Source organism: Lissotriton vulgaris, chromosome 1_1, assembly GCF_964263255.1.
Source record: "Lissotriton vulgaris chromosome 1_1, aLisVul1.2, whole genome shotgun sequence".
NCBI classification, from domain to species: domain Eukaryota; kingdom Metazoa; phylum Chordata; class Amphibia; order Caudata; family Salamandridae; genus Lissotriton; species Lissotriton vulgaris.
In genome coordinates, this window is record NC_141685.1 from 380,329,918 (window position 1) to 380,356,042 (window position 26,125).

Sequence of the window (26,125 nt, forward strand, 5' to 3'; positions counted from 1 at the left end):
AGTTCCACAAAGCAGCGGCCCGCACTCGGAATGAGCGTCCACCGGCCCTGCTTCGCTTAAAGCGCGGCACCACGGCCAATTCGAGGTCTGCCGATCTCAAGGGTCGTGCAGGGGTGTAATTGGCCATGAGGGTCGTAAGGATCGTTGCCGGGGACCCCTTCAAGATCTTATAGGCGACGCAGAGGACCTTAAACTGAATCCGCTGAGCCACCGGAAGCCAGTGCAGCGCTCGTATGGTGCTGGAGGTAGGACAGAATCTTGGGAGGCCTACCACCGCTCTCGCTGCGGCGTTCTGGATCCTTTGCAGGCGCCCGATCTCAGCTACGTTCAACCCGGCCAGCAGGGAACTCGCATAATCCAGCCTGGAGATGACAGTAGCTTGGATCATGAGTTGCCGAGTGGGGGCATCGAAGAACTTTAGCACAGGACGGAGCCCACGTAAGATGCCGAAGCAACATGCAGCCGTGCGTTTAGTGTGGCATGCAAACGTAAGGGAAGGGTCGAGCCAGACCCCGAGGTTCTTAAGCTCGGCGACTGGAATGGGAGCAGAACCCAACTCCTCCGGCCACCATCTCTCTCCCCACAGTTCCGGCCGTCTACCAAATACCATGACCTCGGTCTTACTAGCGTTTAGCTGTAGACAATTACACGTCATCCAGCTGGCGACCGCCCTCAGTCCTTGTTGAAACCTGGGAGCGTCGACTTCGGCATCCCCGCTGATCGTGACCGCTAGCTGGGTGTCATCGGCATATGACACCATGGTCATACCCCATTGTTTGACAACCTCAGCTAGCGGCCTTACGTAAAGATTAAACAGCGTAGGACTCAGCGAGGAGCCTTGGGGGACGCCCAGGTTCAACGGATGGAATTTGGACTGATAAGGCGGGACGGTCACGCTAAAGGCCCGGTTGGTTAAGAACGACCGGAACCACTCGAGAGCAGTGCCGGTAACACCAGCCTCCTCTAAACGCAGCAGAAGGATAGGGTGCGAGACGGTGTCAAAGGCAGCGCTTAGATCTAATAGCACCAGCGCTGCCGTTTGTCCCGCGTCAAGCATGGAGCGAAGGTGCTCCACCATATAAAGCAGAGCCGTCTCCGTGCTATGACCTGCCCTAAACCCATTCTGCGTGGCGTCGAGTATATCAGCTCGACGGAGATGTTCCGAGAGAACAGCATTTACGTGTGCCTCCATCACCTTAGCTGGCCACGGCAAGAGTGAAATAGGCCGATAGCTCTCCGGCTTGCTCCCATCCAGGCTCGGTTTCTTCAGGATAGGACGAACCATGGCTCGCTTCCACTTCAGTGGAACTTCGCCAGATGTAAGTGACGAATTGACCAAGGAACAAAGCGGTGAGATGTCATGTACCGCCAGGTCCTTGAACACTTCAGGGCAAAGTGGATCCTCTGGGGACCCAGACTTCACTCTGTGAGCCAAAGTGCCTAGGCTATCCGAGGTTAACAAAGGTAGAGAATATAGTCCCTCAGATGGTGGTGGCTTAGAAGATGGATTAGCCGAGGGAGCGACCACCGGAAAGGCTCGATAGATGGCGTTCACCTTTTCCAGGAAAAACTCTGCCAACTTTTCACAATGCTCCACAGAGCTCTGATGTGAAGTTGTGACTTTTTTGGCAGTAAGGTCTTTCAATACCTTAAAGATAGCCTTTGCCGGGTTCGAACTATTCCTGAATTGTGTCGCATAAAAAGCGGCACGAGTTCTACATACCGCCCGATGGTACACCTTCACTGTTGACCGATACATAGCTTTCTTAGAGTTGGAATAGGCTTTACGCCATGCCCGCTCTGCGCGCTTACAAGAGACCTTCAGAGCCCGCAGTGAGTCATCGTACCAGGGGCTGGCCTTGCCAGTTCTAGTTTTACAGGTCACCAAGGGGATAAGGGTGTCCAAGGCCCTAGAGACCCAGTCGCTAAACCTGTCGTACACCTGATCAGGTGGGCCCGAGACGTCAAGTGGGTCGGCTGATAAGAGATGGAAGAACTCATCCAGCTTGAGTTTGTTCCAGCGTCGTCTTGGAACAGAACACACCACTGGCTTGGGTGGACTCGCCACAATAGGGCAGTGGAACTGTATCAAATAGTGATCAGTCCATGCCAGAGGTGTGTAGCTGGTGACACAGGCTTCCGTAAGATTTGTAAAAAACGGATCAAGGGTGTGACCCCCTGAGTGTGTAGGCTGCGTCACCAACTGATTCAGCTGTAACGCCTCAAGGTCCGCCAGGAAGCTGGATACTGAGGGACTACTGGAGTTGTCAAAGTGCAGGTTTAAATCTCCAATGATGGTAAAGTTGGAGCACCCCGCAGCCAGATTGCTGATAGCATCCGGTAACGCTGCTCTAAAGGCCACATCGCTCCCCGGGGGCCGATAGATCACTAGTCCCGACAGGGTGAAGTTAGATGAGATAGCGACCTTAAACAGGGCGCTTTCACACCCCGGGATCTTTTGCCCATGCCATGTACTGGAATAGCAGGATTTGACAGCAAGAGCTATACCCCCGCCTCTTGAGGTCCTATTCAAGGTGAATACCGAGTATTCCGGCGGGAAGGCCAGATTGACAATGGCCGTGTCAGCATCCTGCAGCCAGGTCTCTGTTACACAGAATAGGTCAGGCAACTCCCTGCCTAGCAGATCGTTAATGTCGAGATGGTGCTTGACAAGCGACCTAGCATTAAGATTCCAGATACAATCTGTTTTCCTGTTTTCTATGTTTTCCGGTCATGTGCAGAAATGTAGGCCTGCCATAAATAGTATTGATCTTCTTATAGACAAACCTCAAGGCTCTGTAGTGGAGCTCTGCCATTAGAAATCTGTTAATGTTTCCAACTCTAAAGGAGGAGGTGAACCACAGATTTAGCAGAGCTCCTCTATCTTCCGATTACAAAACAAGTACAAACTAGAAAAAACATGTAAAAAAAATACCTTCAATTGCAATGCATTTAGAAGTCCATTGTTTCTCAAATGTTGTTAACAGCTTTTTTTGTCGAATGCTGATCACGTATTCCTTAAAGTCAAATTCTTCAGTGTAGAATCGCAAGAGGCCCAGCCAAAGTTCGCCCACTGTTTCTGTATTCTTTCCATGGGAAGGCACACGTTTCTTCTGTATGCAATTGAAAAAGTTCAAGAACAAAGGAGGATGAAATTACTTACAAAGTTGCCAAGTTTTGAATCTATATAACACTTAATAATCTGATAAACGTCCTACAGCTGTATTAAACTGATCCTGGATCTAATTTATATCAATAAATTATCCATTCTGAGTGGTGCATAGATCACGCTTTCCAAACTGATTCATCTGACAGGATGCTAACAGGGACCAAAGCTGCTTATTGCTTTGTGTTGAAAACTGCAGATGCCAATCCAACCCTCAAGACTACCAGCCTTTTATCGGGCTGAACCACAAGATAGACTATTTAGATATTGGTGCCATACACAATACAAGTCTTTCAAATGTCTGAAAAGCACCAACTTGAAATACCACTGTCATTTGTTTTACCTTCCGCAAACTGCACATCCAAGTTGCGACACACTGATGCAAGCAGACTTGAATAAACAGCCCAAATTAACTTGAGCCCTATACTATGGAGTCCCAAAGCACAGCATGGTACTAGTTGAGAAATGAAAAAGACATTTGGCAAAAGGGCAAGTCCTCTGCACGAAAACTCTCATTTCACGATGTGTCGTTCTGCCATAATATTGGTACTGGCCTCTATATTTGAACTGTGGATTAAAAAATAAACTTTAATCAATATAAGTAGTTGAAAAAACTCAAGGAGACCCTAGCACTAAACACGGATTCTAAAACTGTCCTGTGCACTCGTACAAGATGTGATGAACAAGTTACGTACCTTCAGTAAAGCACTTTCTGGTGAATCCTCTAACCACAGTTTTCCCACCTTAGAAAATCTCCAAAACAGCAGACTGTATTAAGAGAATTTTTAAAGCAGTGCTCCAACACGCTGGTAGGCGGCGTTGTGTGGCTCCACGCCGATTTCATATAACATCCGAAGAGATGGAGCAGAGCACCATGTATAAGTCCTACCCCTGCATTCTGATATCGTTTTCTTGTCATATGCCTTTACACAAACCCAGACTCTGAGTGCGAACAATGTTTGGAAAAAGTGTGCTGTGTACTAAACTTGGTGTTAAAAGGATGACCCTCCACAGAATGGGGAGGTGGGAGGGCATTGAGAAATCTGAGAGTATTCATCAGAAAGAGCGTTATTAAAGGGAAGTAACTTGTTCTTCTAATGGATAATTTTAACTACTAATCTGGAATAGATACCAAAGCAGTACCTCCCCAAGGCAAGGTGTCTTTGAATTGGGTTCAGAGGAAATACTGCAGAACTGAGTGGGTGAAGTCAGTATACTTCCCGCTGGACCTTGCTGTCAATGCAGCAGGGATTAGTGAATGTATGCACAAATGCTCACATTACAGTCTTGCAGATATCCAGGGAAGGCATTCCTTGCACAAAAACAGTGGAAGCAGCCTTTGTCTTGGGAGAGTTAGCTCACAAAAAGTTGAGTGTCTACCTAATTGTCTTTCGTACAAATCAATATAAATGCTTAAAGCTGTTTTAGGGTCCAACCAAAGGAGTTTCTCTCTACTTGTGAAGGGGAGAAAACAAGGCAGGTAAAGTAACTGATTGTCCAATATGGAAGGCAGCGATGACTCTCTGAGGATCACTCATGCAACAAGCTTATGTAACTGCAATGAAGACAAAGTCAATGATCATGAGACACAGCGAGTAGCGATGCAGGGTTTGAAAGTTGGACTGATGAAGAAAGTCCAGACCAAGTTAATGTACCACTGAAGATTTATAAATTGTTTAGGAGGAAAAATGTTAAGAATTTAATAAAACAAATCACAACCAGCGATTTAAACAAGGATGGGTGGTCAGAAAATGAACAAAGGTTAAAATAGCCAGTATTTAACTTTCACCATGCCAACAGCAAGGCATTACTCGGCTAATAAAACAAACAAAAAAACATGCAACAGCTATGCCTGTAAGGGGACTGTGTCCCAGGCACCTCCCCGGGTGTAAAGAAATGCACCTTTTGTATGGTCACCCTCAAGTTTTTCGACTGATGCTGCTTGTTTTCTGACTCAGAGTGCACTGAGGCCTGATGACCAGACCTCAGTGAAAGAATCCTGACCCAAACAATGCATGTCGAATTGGCTATACCAAATAGGAAATGGTTAACTTACCTGCAAATCCCTAGTTACCAGTACCCTGGTATCTAAGGCATATAAGTTAGAGGGGTAGCCCGGGACTTGCACCACTGATTGTGCCGCTCTTGAGGTCCCCCAAGTAAAGCCAGTCCCCAGGTCTGCCACTGCAGACTTGTAGAGCAGACTGGTAGAGCAGTCTCAGCTGGGCTAACTCCTGAACAGTGTGACCAAGGTGGACACTTCAAGGTATCAAACAACTTGTTAAATTAAGCGTGACTTGTATCTTAAGTCAAAACTAATGTATCTTCTTGCAGTGTAGAGCTTTAGCAAAGCTGCCACTTTGTTGCCTTTAAAACACCTGTGCCTTCCCAGGCACACACGGAGCTTGGTCCACGAGACAGCTTTCTGCCCTCCAGAAGAGATGTGCTAACGACTCTCAGGAAGGAGAACAATGAGGTATTGCAGGCCAAGGTGTCACCTTCCTCCTCCAGGAAGCCACTTAGGTGTTCGCCCCAAAAGGCAGACTTCAAAGGGGAAGCCGCCTTTGAGGGAGCAGATGTGGGGCACTGAGGAGGGCTGCCCAATTGTTGAGGTAGACAGGCTGGCAAGGGAGGCAGAGCGGCGAAACCAGTTGCTAAACTGTTTTCCCTGGAGGCATGCAGCCCTGATGGAGCCACACCCGGGGTGGGCTAGGGAGGTTTTTTACACTAGGAGAGGGGCCTTGCCATCTTCCTAGTGGGCAGAATGGTGCATGCTGGGATAGCCAGGTGCCACACTCCACAGGAAGTGGTCACTAGGTGGGAGGGAACATGGTAGCCCATTGGCTACAAAACACATCCTGGCCTGAGGGCATTTTCTGGGCATAAGAGTGGCAACCGTACCTAAGCCTTGAACTGACCTGGAAGAAGGACAAAAGGAAGACAGCCCTAGCAAAACAGCAGACAGGCAAGAGAGCCCGTGCCAACAAGAACTGCACCTGGTAGCTAGCGAAGAGAGGGACTGTGCCTTCCGAGTCCTATTCAAGGAGAAGCTGCCTCCAGATCCCAGTCAAGCCTAGAGAACTCCAAGGGCCAGCTAACTGTCCTCGTGTTCCCAGCATAGGAAGACAAGAGCTGAAGAAGCCTGCTGGGGCAAGTTGGTAGCCCAAAGTCTTCAAACCTGCACCCCCTCCACCTTGCAGCACTGCGGCTCAAGACCCGACACACAGAGTTGCATCAGAGTTCGCTGAGCCTGGGAGTGCTGATGGAGAGTTGTTGGGACCCTCCGAAGGAAAGCTATGACCCAGGAAGGATTGGCCTGTGACCGCGACAACAGGCGACTGGCACCAAAGTGTCACTGGACACCGGAGACCTAGACACCTGGCCAGACCGAATTTCTAAACAACAAACCACCACTTAAAGCTCTTTCTTCCATTGATGGCCCACGTGGCTAGTCAAGCTGTCTCAGGGGAGGCATTAAGTCCTCTTGTAGCATTCTATAAAACAAGGTATAAGGAATCATGAGTGTAATGAGAGGGTAGCAAGTCACCTTCCTTACCCTCATATCATTACCACACATTTCCTAGGGTGCATCCGGTTCTGGCACAGCCTCAGTATCAGCATCAGAAACAAAAAGATAACAAAGCTGCTGTTAATAGCTGTGAAGTGGTACAGGCACACAGTTAGAATCAAGGTACATGACCACCAGCTCACCTTTTGCAATTTCGTAGTAGCATCAGTCAAGTTCAAACCAGTTTCTGTTTGGGGTACAACACAGGTGTCATCCACTGGAGCCCTGCCTCATTCTGTAGGGCACAAAGGGTGAGCCAGAAGCAGCAGTGATAACCTGCAGCATGACCTTGATATGCTATAAGGTCGACATCTGCCTGAGTAACTCAGGGTGCATCAGAGCCTACTGTGGCTGGAGAACTCAAAGAAGTGTGGTTTACATCTTGACACACTCACACTTTCTCTTTGCAGCCAGAGTGGCAGGAAGTGGTTCAGTACTGCTTCACTTTCTCATGTGACTTCGAATTTTGTCTCAAGCACCAAAGGCAAACCTTGTGTGGCATGGCTTGAATTCTGTGGTTTTCTGTGGAAACATTTTTCCCTAGCACACTGGGGAAAGGTTTTGGAGTTGTCCATAGACCAATAAAGTTGAGAGAGGAGCTCCAGATCCACTGAAAGTCATAAAAAGAAAGGAAATCAAATCAGCATGCAGAGGTGAGCCTATATGTGGAGATGCACAGCACCCACTAACAGGCACACAGTAGCCTTACTACAAAATTTTCTAGGTCTAGTCTAGCAACTAGGGGTAGTATCCTTCAGAATGACTCAAGACAATTTAGTTGAATGAGGCTGACGCAGAAGTTACTACTTGTGTAACAATATATCTGTAAGAGACATTAGTTAGTGATAGATTCCTTACCTTAGAATATGCCCAGGCATCAGACTGGATCCGGAAAGTTTTTCGTCAGCAGTACCCCGCTGATTTTGGTTCTGCGTATGCTTCAGGCTGAACGAACATGCAGGGCTGCCCCTTCCGTGGCCACGAAAGGAATGAAAGGTAGATGTGGCCGGGCATGTGGTGAAGAGACCTAAGAACCTGGCTGTAGCCCAAGAGACCTTGAAACGCTCCAGCACACTGTCTGCCTTATCACCAAACAGGCGAGTACCATCAAAGGCATCAAAAGGCAGTTCCATGAGGGAGCTCTGGACATCTCCAGAAACCCAGTGGATCTCAGCTCAGCCAGGCATGGCGACTCAGGGCCACTGTTGTGGAGATCGCTCTTCCTAAAGTGTCTGCGGGGTCCAGCCCACACCGAATGGCGAACTTAGCGGAATCCTTCCCTTCCGCAACAGCTTGGGAGAGTACAGCGCGAACCTCTTCCAGACACTGGGGCAGAGTCTGCGCCACTGTGTCCCACACAGCGTGAGAGTAGCGGTCCAAAAGGCATGCAGTGTTGACTGACCGCAGCCCCAAGCTGGCAGAGGAAAACAACTTCTTGCCGAACTGCTCCAGCTTTTTAGATTCCTTATCCGGCGGGCGGTAGGAAACCCACTTTGGGAAGTGGAGGCCTGAATGACCAGGCTCTCCGGAGTCGGATGATTTGTTAGAAAGGCAGGGTCACCCGGTGCCGGGCGATGACGCTTGGTCACGTTCTTATCTACATAAACCCCTGTGGCTGGTCTAGACCAGGTGCTCGTCAAAACATCCCTTAAGGCTTCATTGAACAGAAGCAGAGGTTCCATAAAACTTGCTGCCGGCTGAAGCACTTCAGTAAGGAGGTTCGTCTTATGAGTGCCAGTAGGCAGATCGAAGTCAAGGGCCACAGCTGCTCTACGGAGCGCGTTGTCATGTCTCCTCCATGACAACGGGAGGAGACATAAATCCTGGCTCAGAGGAGAAGTCAAGGACACCTGCATCCTCCGATTCCTCTGCCCACTGATGTTTAGACTCGCACTGCCGTGCAAGAGGGTCCTCCGACCACTCCCAGTCATCCCCCTGATCCAGCTCCATGTCCCAATTCGGGTCCCAAGCCGGAACAAAATTGCCCAGAACCTCGGGCAAGGGCGGAGGTGGTACGAACGGAGCCCATGTCGGCGCCGAAGCCGCTGGCGGAGGACCATGTGGTGCCGGGGCTGGAGCCACCGGCAGAGGACCTTGCGGCGCCAGGGCAGGAGCCGCTGGTGGCGTAGACGGCAAGCAAGGGTCCTCCATAGGGACCGCGGGGCTCGAGAACGTGCCGGTGGACCCTAGGCCTGAAAAGGCGGTTCATGGCAGCAAAAAACTCTTGCACCTGGGCTGGAGTCGCCGACTGATACTGATCGGGTGGGTAGGCCGCAGCACTCCCAGTCTCCAACGGAACCACAGGAGAAGGACCCCTGGCCCCCTCGTCCGAAGACCGACGGGGGGACTTCGGAGAGTGAACACGCTTTTTTTTACATTTTCTTGTGACGCCTCTTACCCGAATCCGAGGGCGATGACTTCGACCCCGAGGATCGATGATGATGGCTCCGTTGTCAGTCCCTTTAACAACCCCTGGACCTCGAACGGCGCGGAGACGACTGCCTAACCTCCAGCAGCTTTCAGGAACGCTCCAGTAAAACTGTCTCGGAGCCGAGGAGCCACTCTAATATCCTGGATTTGCGAAGGCCAAACGTCCAGCGTCCCAGCTCTGCGATGATGCGACCTGCCAGCAACCACATTGGCCACTGCAGCTGTCCGGCCACGTAATAATGCTCATAATTAGGGGCTCCTAAAACCTCCTTCTGTTATTAGGGCGTAATGTTTTTGTGAGGTCTACTAATTCTACTCTTAACCCAAATTATAGACGTTAAGAGTGATTTTAGGTCTAGGAACAATTTGCCTAGGGAAGGGAAGGGCTGCAAAAAAATGCAACAACCTGGGAAGCAACAACATTATAAATATGGCTATGTGTCCCATGGGGGGAAGTAGTAGTTCCGTCCTGAACGTCAGGGAAGAGCGAGCATTGGCATTAGCACTGCCCAGATTGCCATCTATTAAATCAACTTGTGAGTGATATACTTGTAAACCTAGGTATTTGAAGAAGTTGCAGGACCAGGTAAGTTGAGCATTTATTTATTTACTATTGGCAGGTCAGCCCGTTGTTCCGGGCACAGGGGTGTCATTGGGAATAAGAGAGACTTTCCTCAGTTCACCTTAAGGCCGGAGATGTGCCTGTAGAGATCCAACAGTTCCATTAGACTATGTGCCATTGATTGTGTGCCTTAATACCCCAATTGATTGCCTGGCGATGTAGTGCACAGGCCAGAGGTTTCATTGCTAAGGCAAAAATAATTGGTGATAAAGGACATCCCTGACTAGTGCCCCGTTCTATGACAAAGGAGTCCGAAATCGTGAGGCCTGTCTTGACATGGGCCATCGGCGCGTTATATAAAAGCTTGATCCATGTTGTAGCCCGCTAGCACCGTTCTCAGATACTCCCACCCCAGTGTGTTAAACGCCTCTTCTATGTCTCAAGAGGTGATCCATGCCGGCTCCCACGCCGTGCGTGCTCAATCTAATAATAAAAAGAGCTGGCGCAGATTAAGGCGGGTATTCTTGCCGGGTATAAATCCATTTTGGTCAGAGTGCACTGGCAGTTGGGTCACTTCCTGCAATCTATTGGCCAGCACCCTACCCAGTATTTTAAAATCAGTCTTCAGGAGTGACAGGGGCGGTATGAGTCCATCTGTAATGGATCCTGCCCAACTTAAGGAGCACCACTAGTAAGGCCTCTCGAAGTGAGGGCAGTAGTATGCCACGTTGGTAGGCTTCTGTGTACACGCGGTATAGATGAGGGACCAAATATGTGCCGAACGAGGTATAGAATTCTAGGGGCCACCCATCTGTACCTGGGGTTTTTCCTTTTGCCAACTGTTGGATGACATCCGTTATTTCAGTTTTCCGAGATGGTGTATTCTAGGGCTGTGTAACCATCCGGGGAAGTGCTATTTGCTCTAAGAAGAGCTGTAGCTCTGTCGGGTCAAGGGACGGGGTGCATTGTATAAAGGAGTATTGTATTGGCAAAAGGCCAAGTTAATCTCGTCCTGCATGTTAACTAGGCGGACCTGCGAATAATAAATAGTGGTGAAAGGCGTATGAGAGGAGTCAGACTTCAACAGCCATACCAATGTCCTGCCCGCCTTGTCTCCCTCCTCGTATCTTCTGGATAGGTATTTTTTGTAATCTAGGGCACATAGCTGTCTATCGGTTTTTTAGGGGACAGCCTAGCTTGAGTCAGTGTAGTTGTGATCTGTGGGTTAGTAGGTAACAGGCGCTCGCAATGAAGGATCTCAGTCTTGGGGACACCCAATGTTCTGTTGAGGTTAATTCAGGCACCATATACTGCTTTTATCATGTGTCTGCGCAGGACCACTTTGAATGCATCCCATTCCATCCCAGCACTGATGCAGTGCCCTCATTGTCCTGGAAATACGATGTACTAGATTGTGTCAGGGATGTGCAAAATGGGGTGTCATGTTGTGCCTCTAGGAGTACGCGCCAAGGAATATGCTACTTAACAGTATGCATCTGTTCTTGGCATGTAGGGCTGCTGACATTCATATCGGCGCATAGGTCGCCGCCTAGTGTTGGGTCCGGATGATTGCACATTGTTGTCCTGCGAGAGTCTTCGAAGTATCACGAGATAGGTGGCTCCTCCTGTGGACTACAGTGCGCATGGGCATCCTCTCCATCCTCAGATTGTTTTTCGCCATTGTGGCAGAGATGGAGTATGATACAGTAAGTGATGACCATGCCTGAGATTAATTCTGAGTGCTACAGCTGCGACAGGCACCAGGGAGGAGGGCGGGCGATATGAATGTCAGCAGCCCTACATGCCAAGAACAGATGCATACTGTTAAGTAGCATATTCCGTTTGAGGCATGTGGGCTACTGAACTCATATCTGTGCATAGAATAAATAGCAGTTTCCTCCTTAGCGGTGGTTGCCAGTGCCAGCTGCAGCAGTCTGAAAAAGAGTCCTGAGAACAGCCTGTCCTACAGCAGCTTGCTGTTTGGAGTGTACATCCACGCAGTAGTGTTTGGTAAATGTTTGTATGGTGGACCATGGAATGTTACCTAGGAAAGCCATGAATGCCCCTAACTTGCGTGTGGACGGCGCTCTTGGGGTAACTGTTAATGTGCGTTTAGCCTTTTGATAACAGATCTGTATGCACCTAACAATCCATCTGGCTATACCTGATTTGGAAATGGGGTTACCTTTGTGCTGTGGAGAGAAGGCAACAAACAGTTGCTTAGTTTTTCTGAAATCTTTTGTCCTGTCTATGTAATACAGGAGAGCTCTTTTAACATCTAGTGTGTGCAGTGCTCGGTCTGCCACTGAATCTGGATTTGGGAAGAATACTGGCAGTTCTATTGTTTGGTTAATGTGGAACTGTGATACCACCTAAGGCATACATTTAGGGTTGGTATGTAGCACTACACTATTAGCATGAATCTAAATGAAAGGCTCCTGAATAGTTAGGGCTTGAAGCTCACTAACTCTTCTTAGCGATGTGATCACTACTAGAAAGGCCACTTTCCATGTCAGAAATTGTATCTCACAAGAGTAAAAGAGGTTCAAAAGGTGGTCCCATTAGTCTGGTGAGAACTTTGTTCAGATCCCAGACAGGTGAAGGAGGGTGCCTGGGAGGAATTACTATTTTGAGTCCCTCCATAAAAGCTTTAATGGCTGGCACTCTGAAAAGGGAAAGGTGCTGCCTGTTTTGAAGATAAGCTGCCATTGCAGCTAAATGTATCCTGATGGAACTATATGCCAGATTGCATCTGTGTAGATGCAACAAATAACATATAATGTTTTGCGTTGATGCATCTAGCGGATTTGTGTCATTATTGGAACAATAAATGACAAATCGTTTCCATTTTGCCGCATAGCATGCCCTGGTTGTAGGTCTTCTTGCCTCCTTGATAATATTCATACAGTCAGGGGGCAGGTTCAGGTAGCCAAACTCTATGACCTCAGGAGCCATATTGCAAGGCTCAACTGTTGCGGATCTGGGTGCTGAATGTCTCCATGGCTCTGAGTGAGGACACTGGGTGTGAGTCGCAGGCGTTGGTGAGGCACCACGGAAAGTTCTAGGAACGTGGTGTACCATGCCTGCCTTGCCCATGTTGGAGCAACTAGGATGAGTGTCAATGAGTCTTGCCGCAGTTTGCGCGCCACCAGCGGTATGTGCGGTGCTGGAGGAAATGCGTACGCAAATCTGCCTGACCATTTCATCCATATCGCATTGCCCTGAGACTGTGGGTGTGGGAACCTGGCGGCGAAGGTTTAGCATTTTTGCGTTTTCCTTTGTGGCGAATAGGTCTATCTCTGGATGACCCCACTGCTGGAAATACGGTTGTAGCACCGAGGGATGTATCTCCCACTTGTGCATCTGATGGCTGTGCCTGCTGAGCAGGTCCGCCATCTGGTTGTCCTTGCCTGGGAGGTGTTCCGCCATGAGGAACATGTTCCTTTGAATGGCCCACTTCCATATGCTCTGGGCTAAGTGTGACAATTGTGGAGATTGTGTCCCTCCCTACTTTTGGATGTAATACATGGCAGTCATGTTGTCCGTCCGGATCAGCACGACCTTGTAGCACAAATGCAATTTGAACGCCTTCATCGCCATGAAGATTGCCATCAGTTCCAGCAGGTTGATGTGCATTTTCTTCTGCTGCGTCGTCCATAGTCCCTGCACTGTATAATGGAGGACATGCGCTCCCCAGCCCTGGAGAGATGCGTCCGTCGTCAGCACTATCTGTGGTACAGGCTCTTGGAACGGTCGTCCCCTGCAAAGGTTTTGTGTGTTCCACTAATGCAGAGAGTTGTATGCATGACCGATCACCAACACTAGGTCTTTTAGCTGTCCTTGAGCCTGGTTCCACTGTCGTGCCAAGCACTCCTGAAGCGGACGCTTGTGTAGCCTCGCGTGAGGGACTATGAAGAGGCAGGAGGCCATCATACCTATCAGCTGCATAAATACTTGCGCTGGGAGTGAGTGTTGGGGTCTGAATCTCTGAATCAGCAATTGCATGCTGTTGATTCTTGCTGAGTTTGGCTGTACTGTTGCTGCCAGAGTGTCTATTGTCGCTCCTAGGTACTGTTGTACATGTGCGGGTTGAAGATGAGACTTTGGGTAATTCAGTGAAAATCCTAGGCTGTGTAGGAGGTTAATTGTGGGGGACATATGGCTGGCACATTGCTCCGCTGACTTTGCTTGGATAAGCCAGTCGTCCAGATAAGGATAGACATGGATGTGTTGTCTCCGAAGGTGTGCAGCTACTGTCGCCAAGCACTTGGTAAACACTCTGGGGGCTGTTGTGACCCCGAAAGGCAGGACCTTGAACTGGTAATGCTGGTTGTCTATGGTGAACCTGAGATATTTCCTGTGTCCCGGGTGAATCGGAATGTTGAAATATGCGTCCTTCAGGTCTAGGGTTGCTAGGAAATCTCCCTGACTGAGCAATGGTAGAACTTGCTGCAAAGTGAGCATGTGAAAATGTTCTGACAAGATATATTGGTTCAGGGGTCTGAGGTCTAGTATGGGCCTGAGAGACCCGTCCTTTTTTGGGATTAAGAAGTACAGCGAGTACACCCCTGTACGCTGTTGTTCTAAAGGAACGAGTTCTATGGCCCCTTTTTGCAGCATGCAGATGACCTCTTGCTGCAATTAGTGCATGTGCTCTGCGGACATAGGACGGTGCCTTGAGGGTATGTTGGGTGGAGTGGAGGTTAGTTCTAGACAATAGCCGTATTGGATAAGTTGTCTTACCCACCTGTCCGTGGTAATGCCTTCCCAGACTGGCAGGAACTGCTGAAGTCTTCCGCCGACCGGTGATATATGGTCTGGGGGCAGTGATAAGACGTCAGTGTTTATTGGTGGCTGAGGATCTGGCATTATTATTTCCTCGTCCTCTGCCTTTGGTGCTGTTGCCACGGTATCCACCCCTATTGTTCTTGTTATAGGTGGTCTGTGTGCCTCCTTTGTTGTATTGGGCTTGCTGTGATGCTTGACCTCTAGAGGCTCCCCTGTTACCGGAGTGACGAAAGGAACCTCCCCTGAACTGCTGTGACTGCAGAGCTCCCATGGATTTGGCTGTCTCAGCGTTTTTCTTAATTTTTTCTGGGGTCATGTCTGCATCAGGACCAAATAGAAAGTCAGGGTTAACCGGCTGATTGAGTAATGTAGTTTGGATCTCTGGCTTGAAACCAGAGATGCGTAGCCAGGCATGCCTTCTGAGGATCACACTTGTGTTGATGGCCCTAGCTGCTGTGTCTGCTGCATCTAGCGCACATTTAATGGATGCATTTGATTTCAGCTTCCCCTCCTGTATTAGCATTTCTGCTCCCTCCTTATAAGCATCAGGCAGGTGTTGTAGTAGCTGCTCTAACGTTTCGTAGTGAGCCCTATCATATCTGGCTAATAGGGCCTGTGTATTGGAGATTCTCCAAATATTCGCCGCTTGAGCCGCTACTCTTTTGCCAGAAGCTTCCAAGATCTTGGATTCTTTGTCCGGAGGAGGAGCATCACCACTTGTTTGAGAGTTCGCTCTCTTACGAGCATTAGCCACTACTAAGGAGTCCAATGGTAGCTGGCCCTTGATATACGTAGGGTCTACAGGCGCAGGCCGGTATTTCCTTTCAATTCTTTGGATCACAACCCTTGCCCTTGTGGTTTCTTTGAAAATGTCACCAGCGTGTTTAAGGACACCCTTTAGCATAGGCAATGTCTTAACTGATCTTTCTGAAGTTGAGAAAGTGTCAAACAAAAAGTCTTCCTCTACCGGGTCAGCGTGCTTTTCTACATCATGATTATTGGCTGCTCTTTCAATCAACGCATTAAACGCAGCTGTATCTTCAGTAGGCAATGTTTTGACCGTATAGGACTGAGTGTCAGGCGTGGTGTGTGGCTCACCAGGGTCAACAGGGTCAGTCCAGGGTTGAGACTCCTCATGATCTGTGTCAATAGGATAAATAAATTCTTCCTCATTGTATCCTTCCCCCCACATCCTCATTGGTACGTGTGGGAGAATAGGTATATTCCTGTCCATAGGACTCTACAGGCTCAAAAAGAACAGTTGAGGTGGCAGAGTCCCTTTTCTTTTTGAGTGGGATCTTGTATGACTCCATAGGATTTTCTGGAATGATCTTTCTTTTATAAATAGTGAGTCTGCCAGAATCCGAGTCGATGAACAGTTTCGACTGATTATCATAGGAGGGCGCTTGGAACACAATGTCCTCTTCTATGGGCTGATTCCTTGATACTACTGACACCTTTTTGGCCGTTTCGGTGCTTTGTTGTGGCTCGAACGCCTTAGGTCGTGCGGTCGGGGGCAGTCCGTACTTTATTGGTGGCGTAAGCATTGGAGACGGACTGACCACCTTCGAGGGTGGCGCCGTCTTCGATCCGACCGACTTCGACCTATCACCAGTTTGTTTTTGGCCTTGTGTCTACTCGAGCTCTTGGTGCGCAGCAGATACGCTCTTCTGCTTCGACTTGATAAGCTCTTTCGGGACGATTTTGCTTTTTTGACTCGAAGGCCTTGACCACCAGTGGCTTGGAGGCTGGAAGCTTCGGATCGAGAGTCTTGTGAGCCTTGAGTCCCTTGCTAGTGTCGCCATCTTTTGACGTTGACGGCGTCAGTGCGACGTGCTTGACCTTAGTTACAGGCTTCGGCGCCCCGATCTTCGGGCCGACACCCCATTGTGACCCCGAAGGGTCGATGACACTCTTCAATTTGATTGGATCCGATGAATCCGAAGTCGTCGAGTCGAGGACTGTTTTTGGCAGTTTCGATTTAGCGTCTGTTGGTTTCGGTTTCAATTTCACCGCTGACTGTGGTTGATCGACCGATGGCTCCTTAGAAATATTCTTAGCCGGGCCTTGACGCGGGGCTATAGAATGTAGTGGAAGATCTTGGCTAAGGCCTTCCGGCGATGCCTCGACCTGAGCCTTTGAAAGTACAGTGTCATTATCGGCCCCCGCAACTGCGGTTAGGCCTTGCTCATCGCTCGAGTCGTCATCGACGGCTCCGATGGCCTGTACGTCATCTCCTACCTCGACGACGTCTTCATCATGGACGTAGTCTTCTTCTTCGTCCTCATCATAGTTAGAGTTCTGCTCCGACGCAGGATCCGACTGTTGTTCAGGATCCTCCTCATCAACGCCCTCGTCGTCTTCAGCCTCGAAGATGTTCTCCTAGTCGGGCGCCGTTTTCTGCGCCGACTGTCTCGCGGTGCGTCGAAGCCGAAGTGTTTTCTTTGACCTGAACAGAGAACAGGCCATGCAGCTGCCCTCGTCGTGGTCCGGGGATAGGCATTTATTGCACACCGGGTGCACATCGATGTGAGGGTATTTAGAGTTGCAAACGGGGCATCGTTTGAACGGGCTCCGTTCCATCGTCGATCGTTGATGGGGCCTTTGGTGTCGAAAAAAGCAAGCGGCCTTCGACGTCCAGCTCGAAGAACTGGAACAAGTACGTGGCACCAAACGAAAAGACAATACCGACGCCCCAAAGGCCTTTTGGCCTTGTGAAAAAGTGTTTTATATCGATTCCGAACTTGAGTTAAGAAAGTACATCCGAACCCAATGGCGGAAAAAAACAATCTGAGGATGGAGAGGATGCCCATGCGCACTGTAGTCCAGGGGAGGAGCCACCTATCTCGTGATACTTCGAAGACTCTTCCAGGACAACAATGTGCAATCATCCGGACCCAACACTAGGCGGCGATCTATGCACAGATATGAATTCAGCAGCCCACATGCCTCGAACATAGGGATTCTGGATTTGGTTTTTCCCCAGGCCAGCTGTATTTGTAGGGAGGTGTGGTCTGAAAGCATACAGCTGAGATATTCTGCAAGAGACACCCTGGGGAGGGCCTCGTGGGAACAGTATATTAGGTCTATACTTGTGCGCAAGTCGTGTAGTCCTGAATAATAGGAGTACTCCCTATAGGGGTGCATACTGCGCCAGACATCCTGTAAGTAAAGATTGGGGGCCCATGACTAAGTTTTGCTCTTAGAGAGATAGATTGAGCGTCTGGGTGCGGAGGGCGCAAGCGATCCTCATCTAGGTTTGGGGTGCAGTGAAGTCCCCACCCCAATAATTTGGTGCTCCAGGGTCGTGGAGCAGCGCTGGGGTCAACAATGGCAGGAATGAGGGTTGACCAGAATTGGGAGCATAGAGTGAGATCAGCAAAATGTATAGGTCATCTAATACCTAGGGGGAGCAGACATTATGTGGGACTACAGGGCTGATAAATGGAATTACACAACTTTTATGTTGCGTGATACCATCTACTCACAAAATGGTATTGTGGGGGAAGGGGCTAGCTGATGTTGGCCTTGGCACCCTTTGGAACCTGCATGACTTCCAAAGACACTGAAACCCTATTCTGCTGCAATTTTTGCTAAGGCTGAACTCTAAAGTAGTCTCTGAAAATAAGGTGCTTTTGGTAGACCTGCAGATAGAAGAAACCAAGCCCCTAGAGTGAGTAGTGGCTACAATGTCAGAATCTCAATCAGCGTTTACAGAAAAAAAGGCAGGAGCTGTCAATCAGCATACCCATAAGGTTTGCCTGGATGTGACCTGAGAAGCCAGGGGAATATATCCATGTGTGTCTACATATGATCAGAGAGGAACCCATGGGCCTGACCAACAAAGTTACTTTCCTTCAGCAACAATTTTTCTGGTGGCTACTCTATCAAATCACAGATTCCTCAACTTGTGGATAATCGGCAGGCGTCACACTGAATCTGAGGAGTTTTAGAGCAGTTATCCTGCTTCCTGTTAAGTGGCATTGTGCAGATACGCACCAGCATCGTTCTGGAAGTGACAAACGGCACCGTATATAACCACAAACCATACACACTGACATCAGTTGCTTTTAAGGCTGCCCGCACCCTCAGATGCTAAGTCCATAAGCATATTGGTATGACCCGTGTGCCAATATCTCAATTGTGTTGGTTTTAGATGGAAAAGAGTACTGTTCACAGAATGCAGAGGAAGGAGGCTCGGTGAGGAATCTGCATTTAGATAGAGTATTCACCAGAAAGTTCATTACCAAAGGTAAGTAACTATTTCTTCTGATGGAAACTTCTATCTGTTGATTCGCCAGTTTTTCAAAAGATTTCCCTAGGCAGTAACTGTCTAGAAGGTAGGTGCATGGCTGGGTATACTAAGAAATCGTAAAGGACTGATCATGTGAAGTGGCCTTCCAGTCACACTTCTGAGTATCAGCAGTAATGCATTGTAAATGGGTAGAAAGAGGCCCAAGTTGCGCCTTGCAAATTTCTTGAACTGGAAACTTCTTTCCAGCGCAGAGGTAAAGACTTTGCTCTGGAGTCCTGATGTCCTCCGTGGGTCCCTTGCAAGCCAAGGTGCAAAACATTTTGATGAAGAAGTTGATCCACCTTGATAAAGTCCTCTGGTAGATTGTATTGCTCTTCAACTTGCCTACATAACTGCATGAACGGTTGGTCAGCAACTCCTTAGTCCTGTCGAAGTAGAAGCTGACCACTCTCTTGGGTTCTAGTCTGTGGAGCTTCTAATATTTTGTGGAATGTGGAGGGGTAAAGAAGGCTGGCAGAGTGATGGCCTGACTTAGAAGAAGGGCTTAACCACTGTGGGCAGGAAAGCAGCACTTGTTCTGAGGACCAGCTTGTCCGGTAAGAAAGAGGTGAAGGAAGGCTTTACCCTTAATGCCTGCAACTCACTCAGACGTCTAGCCCACATGATTTTAATAACTAAAGCTGCTTTTAATGTAAGCAGTCGAAACGGGCAACTGTGCAATGGCTAAAATGGGAAACATTAAAAACTCAAAAGAGTAAGATTCAGGTCCTATTGTGACATTAAGAATGGGGGTTGGGACTTGTTTGTGAGACCTTTCAAAGATCTCATAACTACAAGTGACTTGAAAAGGGATTTGGACAGAGAAAAGCCGATAAATAGCACTAGCAATAGAGTTAAATAGAGTTAATTATAAGATGCCCAACAATAAGAATATCTGCGGGGATACAAGATGACATCTACCACTTCATAAGGTAAAGAAAAAGCATTCAGGCTACCCTGCTCAATCTACATGCAAGAAGGTGGACGCTCTACAGGTTTGAGTGCGGGCCCTGCCTCTGCGAGAGAAGAGTGAGGAAGACTGAGCGAGGCACAGGCTGGTCCACATACAACACCCTTCTTGGCCAGTCCGGGACTACCAGAAAGAGTTGGGCCCGGTTGAGGCGGATCTTCCTTAAGACCTGAGGAATCAAGGGTAGGGGAGGAAACACACGGTGAAGCGGAACGTTCCACTGCAAGTGAAACGAGTGCCCAATGCTCACTGCGACAGATACAGGGGGGCACAGAATTTTGGGCACTGGGTGTTCTCACGAGTGGCAAAGAGATCCACCAGAGGCATCGTCACAGAATGAAGATGTGTTCGACTACCTCTGGAAGAAGGCGCCAATCAAGGTTGGGAAGATGACGCTGACTGAGATGGTCTGCATGTACACAGAGTTCACTGGCTAGATGATTGGCTGTCAGCCACATTTGATAGCTCTGAGCCTAGGACCAGAGTTTCCCGGCAGAGAAGAAGTGGCCCCACACCTCCTTGCTTGTTGATGTATCATTTCATAGTCAGATTGCTCATCAAGATCTGGAAAGACTGGCCACAAAGGGAAGGCAGATAAGCTTTGAGTGCAGCTGGATAACACGGAACTAAAGCAGACTGATATACATTGTCTGGCTCTCTGAAGACCAAAGACCTCTGATCTCCAGTTCATCCAGGTGAGCTCCCCATCCTAAGGTGGAGGCATCCTTGTAACTGTTGTCACAACCTGAGAGAGTTGGAACGGGTTCCTTCATTCAGATTGCCTTCCACACTCCTCCAATTCAAATCTGCTGCAGTGTCCCTGCAGATCACGATGGAACTCTGAAAATATCTGCCAATTTTGAACCATTATCTGCCGGGACACCACTTGAGGGCCCTTATATGGCAGCAAGAGTGAGAAAACAACAGAATGCAGGAAACAAGAAGGTCTAAGACCATCAGGACTGGCACTTGCAATCCATTCTGAAATGTCAGAATCTTAGTATGAATGTCCTCAACCTTCTGTGGAAGGAAAAGGCTCAACTTGATGTACTCACCCGACAAACAGGATGCACTGAGGGCATGTGGTGAGATTTGGGCTTGTTGATGGAAATGGTCAAGTCAAACACCAGGATCGCTGTAACTTGAAGGTAGTGTGAGACCACCTCTGGAGAGCTGGCTTTGAGGAGTCAGATGTCCATCTAAATACAGGCAAACTTGAACATCTGAGATATACCACTATCACAGCCATCACCTTTGTGAAAACTTATGGTGCTGAAGTTAGGCCAAACGGAAGGACTTCAAACCAGTATGGGATCTAAACTTAAAGTGAAAGCACTTCCTGTGCAAACGCAGAATCAATATATGAAAAGATGTACCCTTCAGGTCGACAAACTATCCAGTCTTAAGATTCCAACATTAGTAATGCCTGAGCCATGGAGAACATTTTGAACTTCTCATTGTTGAGGAATCAGTTTAGAAACCCTAAGGTCTGGAATAGACTACGTCCACTATCCTTTTTCAGGGCAGGAAATAACTGAGTAGCACTCCTGGTCCTGTTCCTGCTCTGGCATCAACTCCACCATTCCTTTCTATAGTCAAGTTTTGACTTCCAGTTGAGGATCTGAACGCTGAAGGAGATTGGTGAATGGGTTGGATGGGGGAGAGGATGCTGAAAGAGTAGGACATGCCCCCTTTCCACAAGTTGTAGGACGAAATTGGTCTACGGTGATGGCCTGCGGGAAGGTTGAGATCCATTCTCTAAATAGCACCAAGTGTTCCAACATGAGGGAACCAGGGCTGCTTCACTGCAGTGACTGGGGAGGAATATGAGTTAGAGAGTGGAGAAGTGGGAGGGGACGGCCTCTTCTCCAGTTTTGAATCTTTCATAGATTCCCATGCTTGTGTCCTCCCCGTCGTCATGGTGGGAGTCTCACAGTAACAGAAGGACCATAGCAGTAGAAGAAAAACTGCATAGAAAACCCCATAGGGAACAACATTATTTGGTAACCAAACATCATTATGTGGTCCAAAACTCAGCCAATCAGCTGCCAGCCCTGACATCACACTACCCAGCCGAGCCATCATACCTCAGATTTCCAACCGCCTTTGTGTGAGAAGGAATCTCCCTGAGCCTTGCTCAGTTCTGTTCCTGAGTGAACTTTTGACCTTTCCAACTGCAAGTTCCTTCTTCTGGATTTAAGGTATTGTTTTACATCTTATACCGAATATGTCTGAAAGCTCAAAAAAGAGGCTTTTCAGGCCCTGCAGATCCTGTGGGAAAGCCAGACAATATTCTGAAGACCCCCACAAGGACTGTTTGTATTGTCTCCACCTAAAAACATGTGCATAAGGACTGCAAGCACTGCAGAACCTTTTCAGCTAAAACGTTGAGAGACGGAGAGGCACGCTTACTGTTGAGGCTTCAGAAGAAGAAGGCCACTTCAGAATCTGACTCGGAAGATGATTGCAATATTCAGTCTTCAAAATCTAAAAAGCAGAAAACTAAAGACAAAGAGGCATCTTCCTTTTCTCTTCCTGATACTCCGCTAAAGAAGCCTTCAGAGTCAAGGGCAGTGTCTTTAGCCCCGTCGATGAAGAATGGGGTGTCACCAGCGCTTGTTCCTGTGAAAACGTTGACAACACTGTTTCTCTAGTGACTGACTTACGTCACATGATCAATGACTATTACCGTTGTTTTCCTGAAGCTAATGCTTCTGCCTCGAATACTGCAGTCGGTTCTACTCAAACTCCAGTAGTTCAACCTCCGCCTACAGTACAAAAGATTCGATCTCCTCCTATAATCACATTTACGGTTGATTTCGCAGAGAGTGACGGAGAACAGCCAGAAGAAGGGGAACTTCTTCAGGAGATTCCAGTAGGTCTAGAATAGGATCAATATGTTTTACCTACAACACCGTCTCCATCGCCGTCACCAGCAAACTCTCCTCCGCAGGTCATTGGAGGATTCCATGACATTATGGAAAAAGCCTTAAAAAGAATTGAGCTTCCAACTACTAGTGCAGGAAACCAAGTGTTTTCTATATAACTTCAACGAGGAATCAAGGAAATCCATGAGAGCAATTCCTATCATCGATCATATATGGGACGAGGGCTTGAAAATAATGAAGAATCCAGCCTTGGTTGCGGCCTCGGTGCCCAGAATAGAGAAGAAGTATTGGGCCCCAGAATCTTCTCCTGCATGCTTAATTGGAAAATCCACGTCCAGAATCAGTGGTGATGCAAGCTGGTCAGAGACAGTCCAAAAATCCAGTCTCCTCCCGATAAGGAAGGAAGACGGATGGATGGATGGTGCGGGGAAGCGTTTTGCTGTGATGGCAGCAGAGTCCATTAGAGCTGCAAATGCTCTAACTCTGATAAGTCACGACAATAGACAGCTGTGGTCATACATAGCACCGTTGTTGGCTCATCTACCAGACGATAAAAAGGAAGATGCTGCCGCCATATTACAAGATGGGGCTAGGGCGGCCTCCGAATCCATCGATATCACAATGGATATTTAATCTGTGGCATTTAGGCAAATGGCAGGAGCAGTGGCACTCCAAAGACAAGGTTGGCTTAAGGCCACCTCATTCAGACTGGAATTCCAGGCAAAAATATTAGATATGCCTTTTGACTGAGAGAATCTCTTCGGAAAGCATATAGACTATGCTCTCCAAGAAATTAAAGCTGTCACTGACAACGCAGCGTTGGGCTCTCTTCAACAAGGTAAATTCCAGTCCTTTCGGAGGAGAGGGGCTAGAGGGCAATACAATCAAAGGTCTTCATATCAGTCCAACAGGTACCAACCTTACACTCAACAGGGATATCGTCAGTTTTTCGAGCAACCAGCAATTTCAGTACTCAAACACCCCATATCATCAGCAGTCCAAAGGGGAGAATACTGCAAGGGGAAAATCGCAGCAAACCAATAGGAGACAGTGACTTTGTCTTAGCGCCCGCCACTTGCTCAGACCTCAACAACGATCATTACCTTTCTCTCATTTATCAGCAATGGCTATCGATAACAACAGACAGATGGGTACTGGACGTAATACATCAAGGCCATACCCTGAAATGTATACAGAAGCCCCCGAATCAACCTCCTGTTCACAGGAAGCAGCAACATCTGACAACCCTCATGGCAGAAATATTATCTCTTATGGTGAAAGGGGCAATTGAGAAAGTTCCGCGTCCTCAGCGAGGAAAAGGATTTTACTTGCATTTCTTTCTGATAAAGAAAAAGCAGACGTCAAAATGGAGGCAGGTAATGGACCTGATAGGTTTGAACAAATTCATCAAAAAGATACCCTTTCGTATGCTATCTCTTCAAGAAATACTCCTACTACGCAAAGGAGATTACATGGCATCCCTAGACCTCTTAGCTGCCTCTTTCCACATTCCGATTCACATTAAACACAGGCAGTTTCTGCGTTTCATGGTGGCGGGGCGCCACTACCAATTCAAAGTCTTACCCTTTGGTCTAAAATCGGCACCAAGGGTCTTCAGAAAGTGCATGGCGCCAGTAGCAGCACTTCTGAGACTACAAGGTCACCAGATTTACCCATATCTCGACGATTGGCTCATAAAAGGTGCATCATTCCAGGACGCCCGGCAATCACTGCAATGCTGCATGGATCTTTTCCATTGTCTGGGACTAAGGATCAACTTAGAAAAATCGTCTCATTCTGCCACAATCTCTTCAATTTCTAGGATCCATGCTTCACACAAAGAAAGCAAAAGCTTATCGTTCAGAGAAGCGTACTCAGAAAATCTTGAACCTGGCATCACATCTGCAAACAAAAAAGTGCACTTTAGTGAGAATCTTCAAGTCCTTATTGGGGATGATGTCTTCCTCTATCGCCTTACTTCCCAATTGCAGATTAAACATGAGGCCTCTCCAAGAGCTTCTAGACAAACAATGGATTCAATCCCAAGGGTCCTTCGTAAATAGGATCACCATCCAAGAGGCCCTGTCATGGTGGAGGATCAGAAAACATTTGACAAAAGGTCTGCTCTTCGAACCTCAACGTCCCAGTTATGTTATGATGACAGATGCATAACTCCAAGTTTGGGGGAGCACATCTCTAAGACCTCGAAATACAAGGACATTGGGTCCACCCACGAAGCTCAATTTCACATCAACCTATTGGAGCTAAAAGCAGTGTTCTTGGTCTTTACAAGCGTTCCTCCCCAGAATCCACAATTCGATGGTACTAGTCAGGACAGACAGTACAACAACGATGTTCTACCTATTAAAACAAGGAGGTATTAAGTCAAAGCTCCTGTCAAAACAAGCGCAGGAAATTTGGAAATGGCTACTGTGAGAAAGTGCCATCTTTCTTGCATTGGTATGCCCCCACTTCTTTCTGACTACTGATGTGCTTTGACTGAGTGTGCCCTGGGCTCCTGCCAACCAGGTACCCAGGGCCTGTGTTCCTTCCCTAAAACTGTGTTACAACCAAAACCCAATTGATATCTCTGGCCAGCTGTCAGCCCCTAGTAAATGCTACCCTAGGTACCCAGGGCATGGTGACCAGAGAAGACCAATGAGGGCTGCAGCACTTATTGTGCCACCCTCAGGGGCCCTCCACCCTGACACCCATACACTGCCTTTGCAGGCTGAGTGTCTAAGTAAAGAACTAAACAAAGAGTCGACAAGGCAGACATCCCTGTGTGCCATGCCCACAGAACCCACTGCCCTGGCATACTTCAGTCACCCCTCTAGCTGGGTGACCTATGTCAGAGGTGTGGGCACAGGTGCAGGAGCTGTGTGCCCCTAAAATACCCAGGGCCATTCCTGGGCACTGTAAGTGCAGTGATGCCAGTAAGAGTATATGGTGCTGGGAGGTTGTCATTACGAACTCCACAGTACCATAATGGCTACACTGAAGACTGACAAGTTTAGTACCAACCTTCTCAGCACATTAAACCCGCACTGATGCCAGTGTGGGATCTAATGTAAAATGCACCAGAGGGCCTCTTAGAGATGCACCCTGAAAACCTAGCCCACAATCCACGTCTGGGCTGACTAGCTGCAGAAGCTGCCACACAGCATACATGTTGCTGGACCCCTGGACGGAGATCTCCCCGCTCTCCTGGGCCGGCAACAATGCACATCCTGGGCGAGGCGCTAGGTCTCCTCCCCCAGGATGGGCAGGGGGAAGCTACAAAGGCATGCCGCCTCTGTGAGCTTCTCCAGAACATTTGCTGTACCCAGCAGCTGGCCCCACCAGTCCTGACCCTCACTCTGGCAGAAAGACTGGCGGGAAAAACTACGTCACGACGGGGGGGGTGCCAGCCTGTGCCAACCCCAACCCTCAGGTGGGGAAGACGAGGTGAAGCACGAC

At 48.4% G+C, this 26,125-nt stretch overlaps 1 protein-coding gene and 1 pseudogene across 3 annotated transcripts in view; both read right to left on the reverse strand.

The window, feature by feature from the left end:
- TUT4 (terminal uridylyl transferase 4) overlaps window positions 1–26,125 on the reverse strand; it is a 1,145,308-nt gene that overhangs the window by 300,391 nt on the left and 818,792 nt on the right. For all 3 annotated transcript variants that reach the window (XM_086952445.1, XM_086952444.1, XM_086952443.1), the window contains one exon: window positions 2,936–3,113. In XM_086952445.1, the coding sequence (XP_086808571.1) occupies window positions 2,936–3,113 (178 nt within the window). The remainder of the gene's footprint in view (window positions 1–2,935; window positions 3,114–26,125) is intronic.
- LOC147747213 (uncharacterized) overlaps window positions 4,714–26,125 on the reverse strand; it is a 39,359-nt pseudogene continuing 17,947 nt past the window's right edge.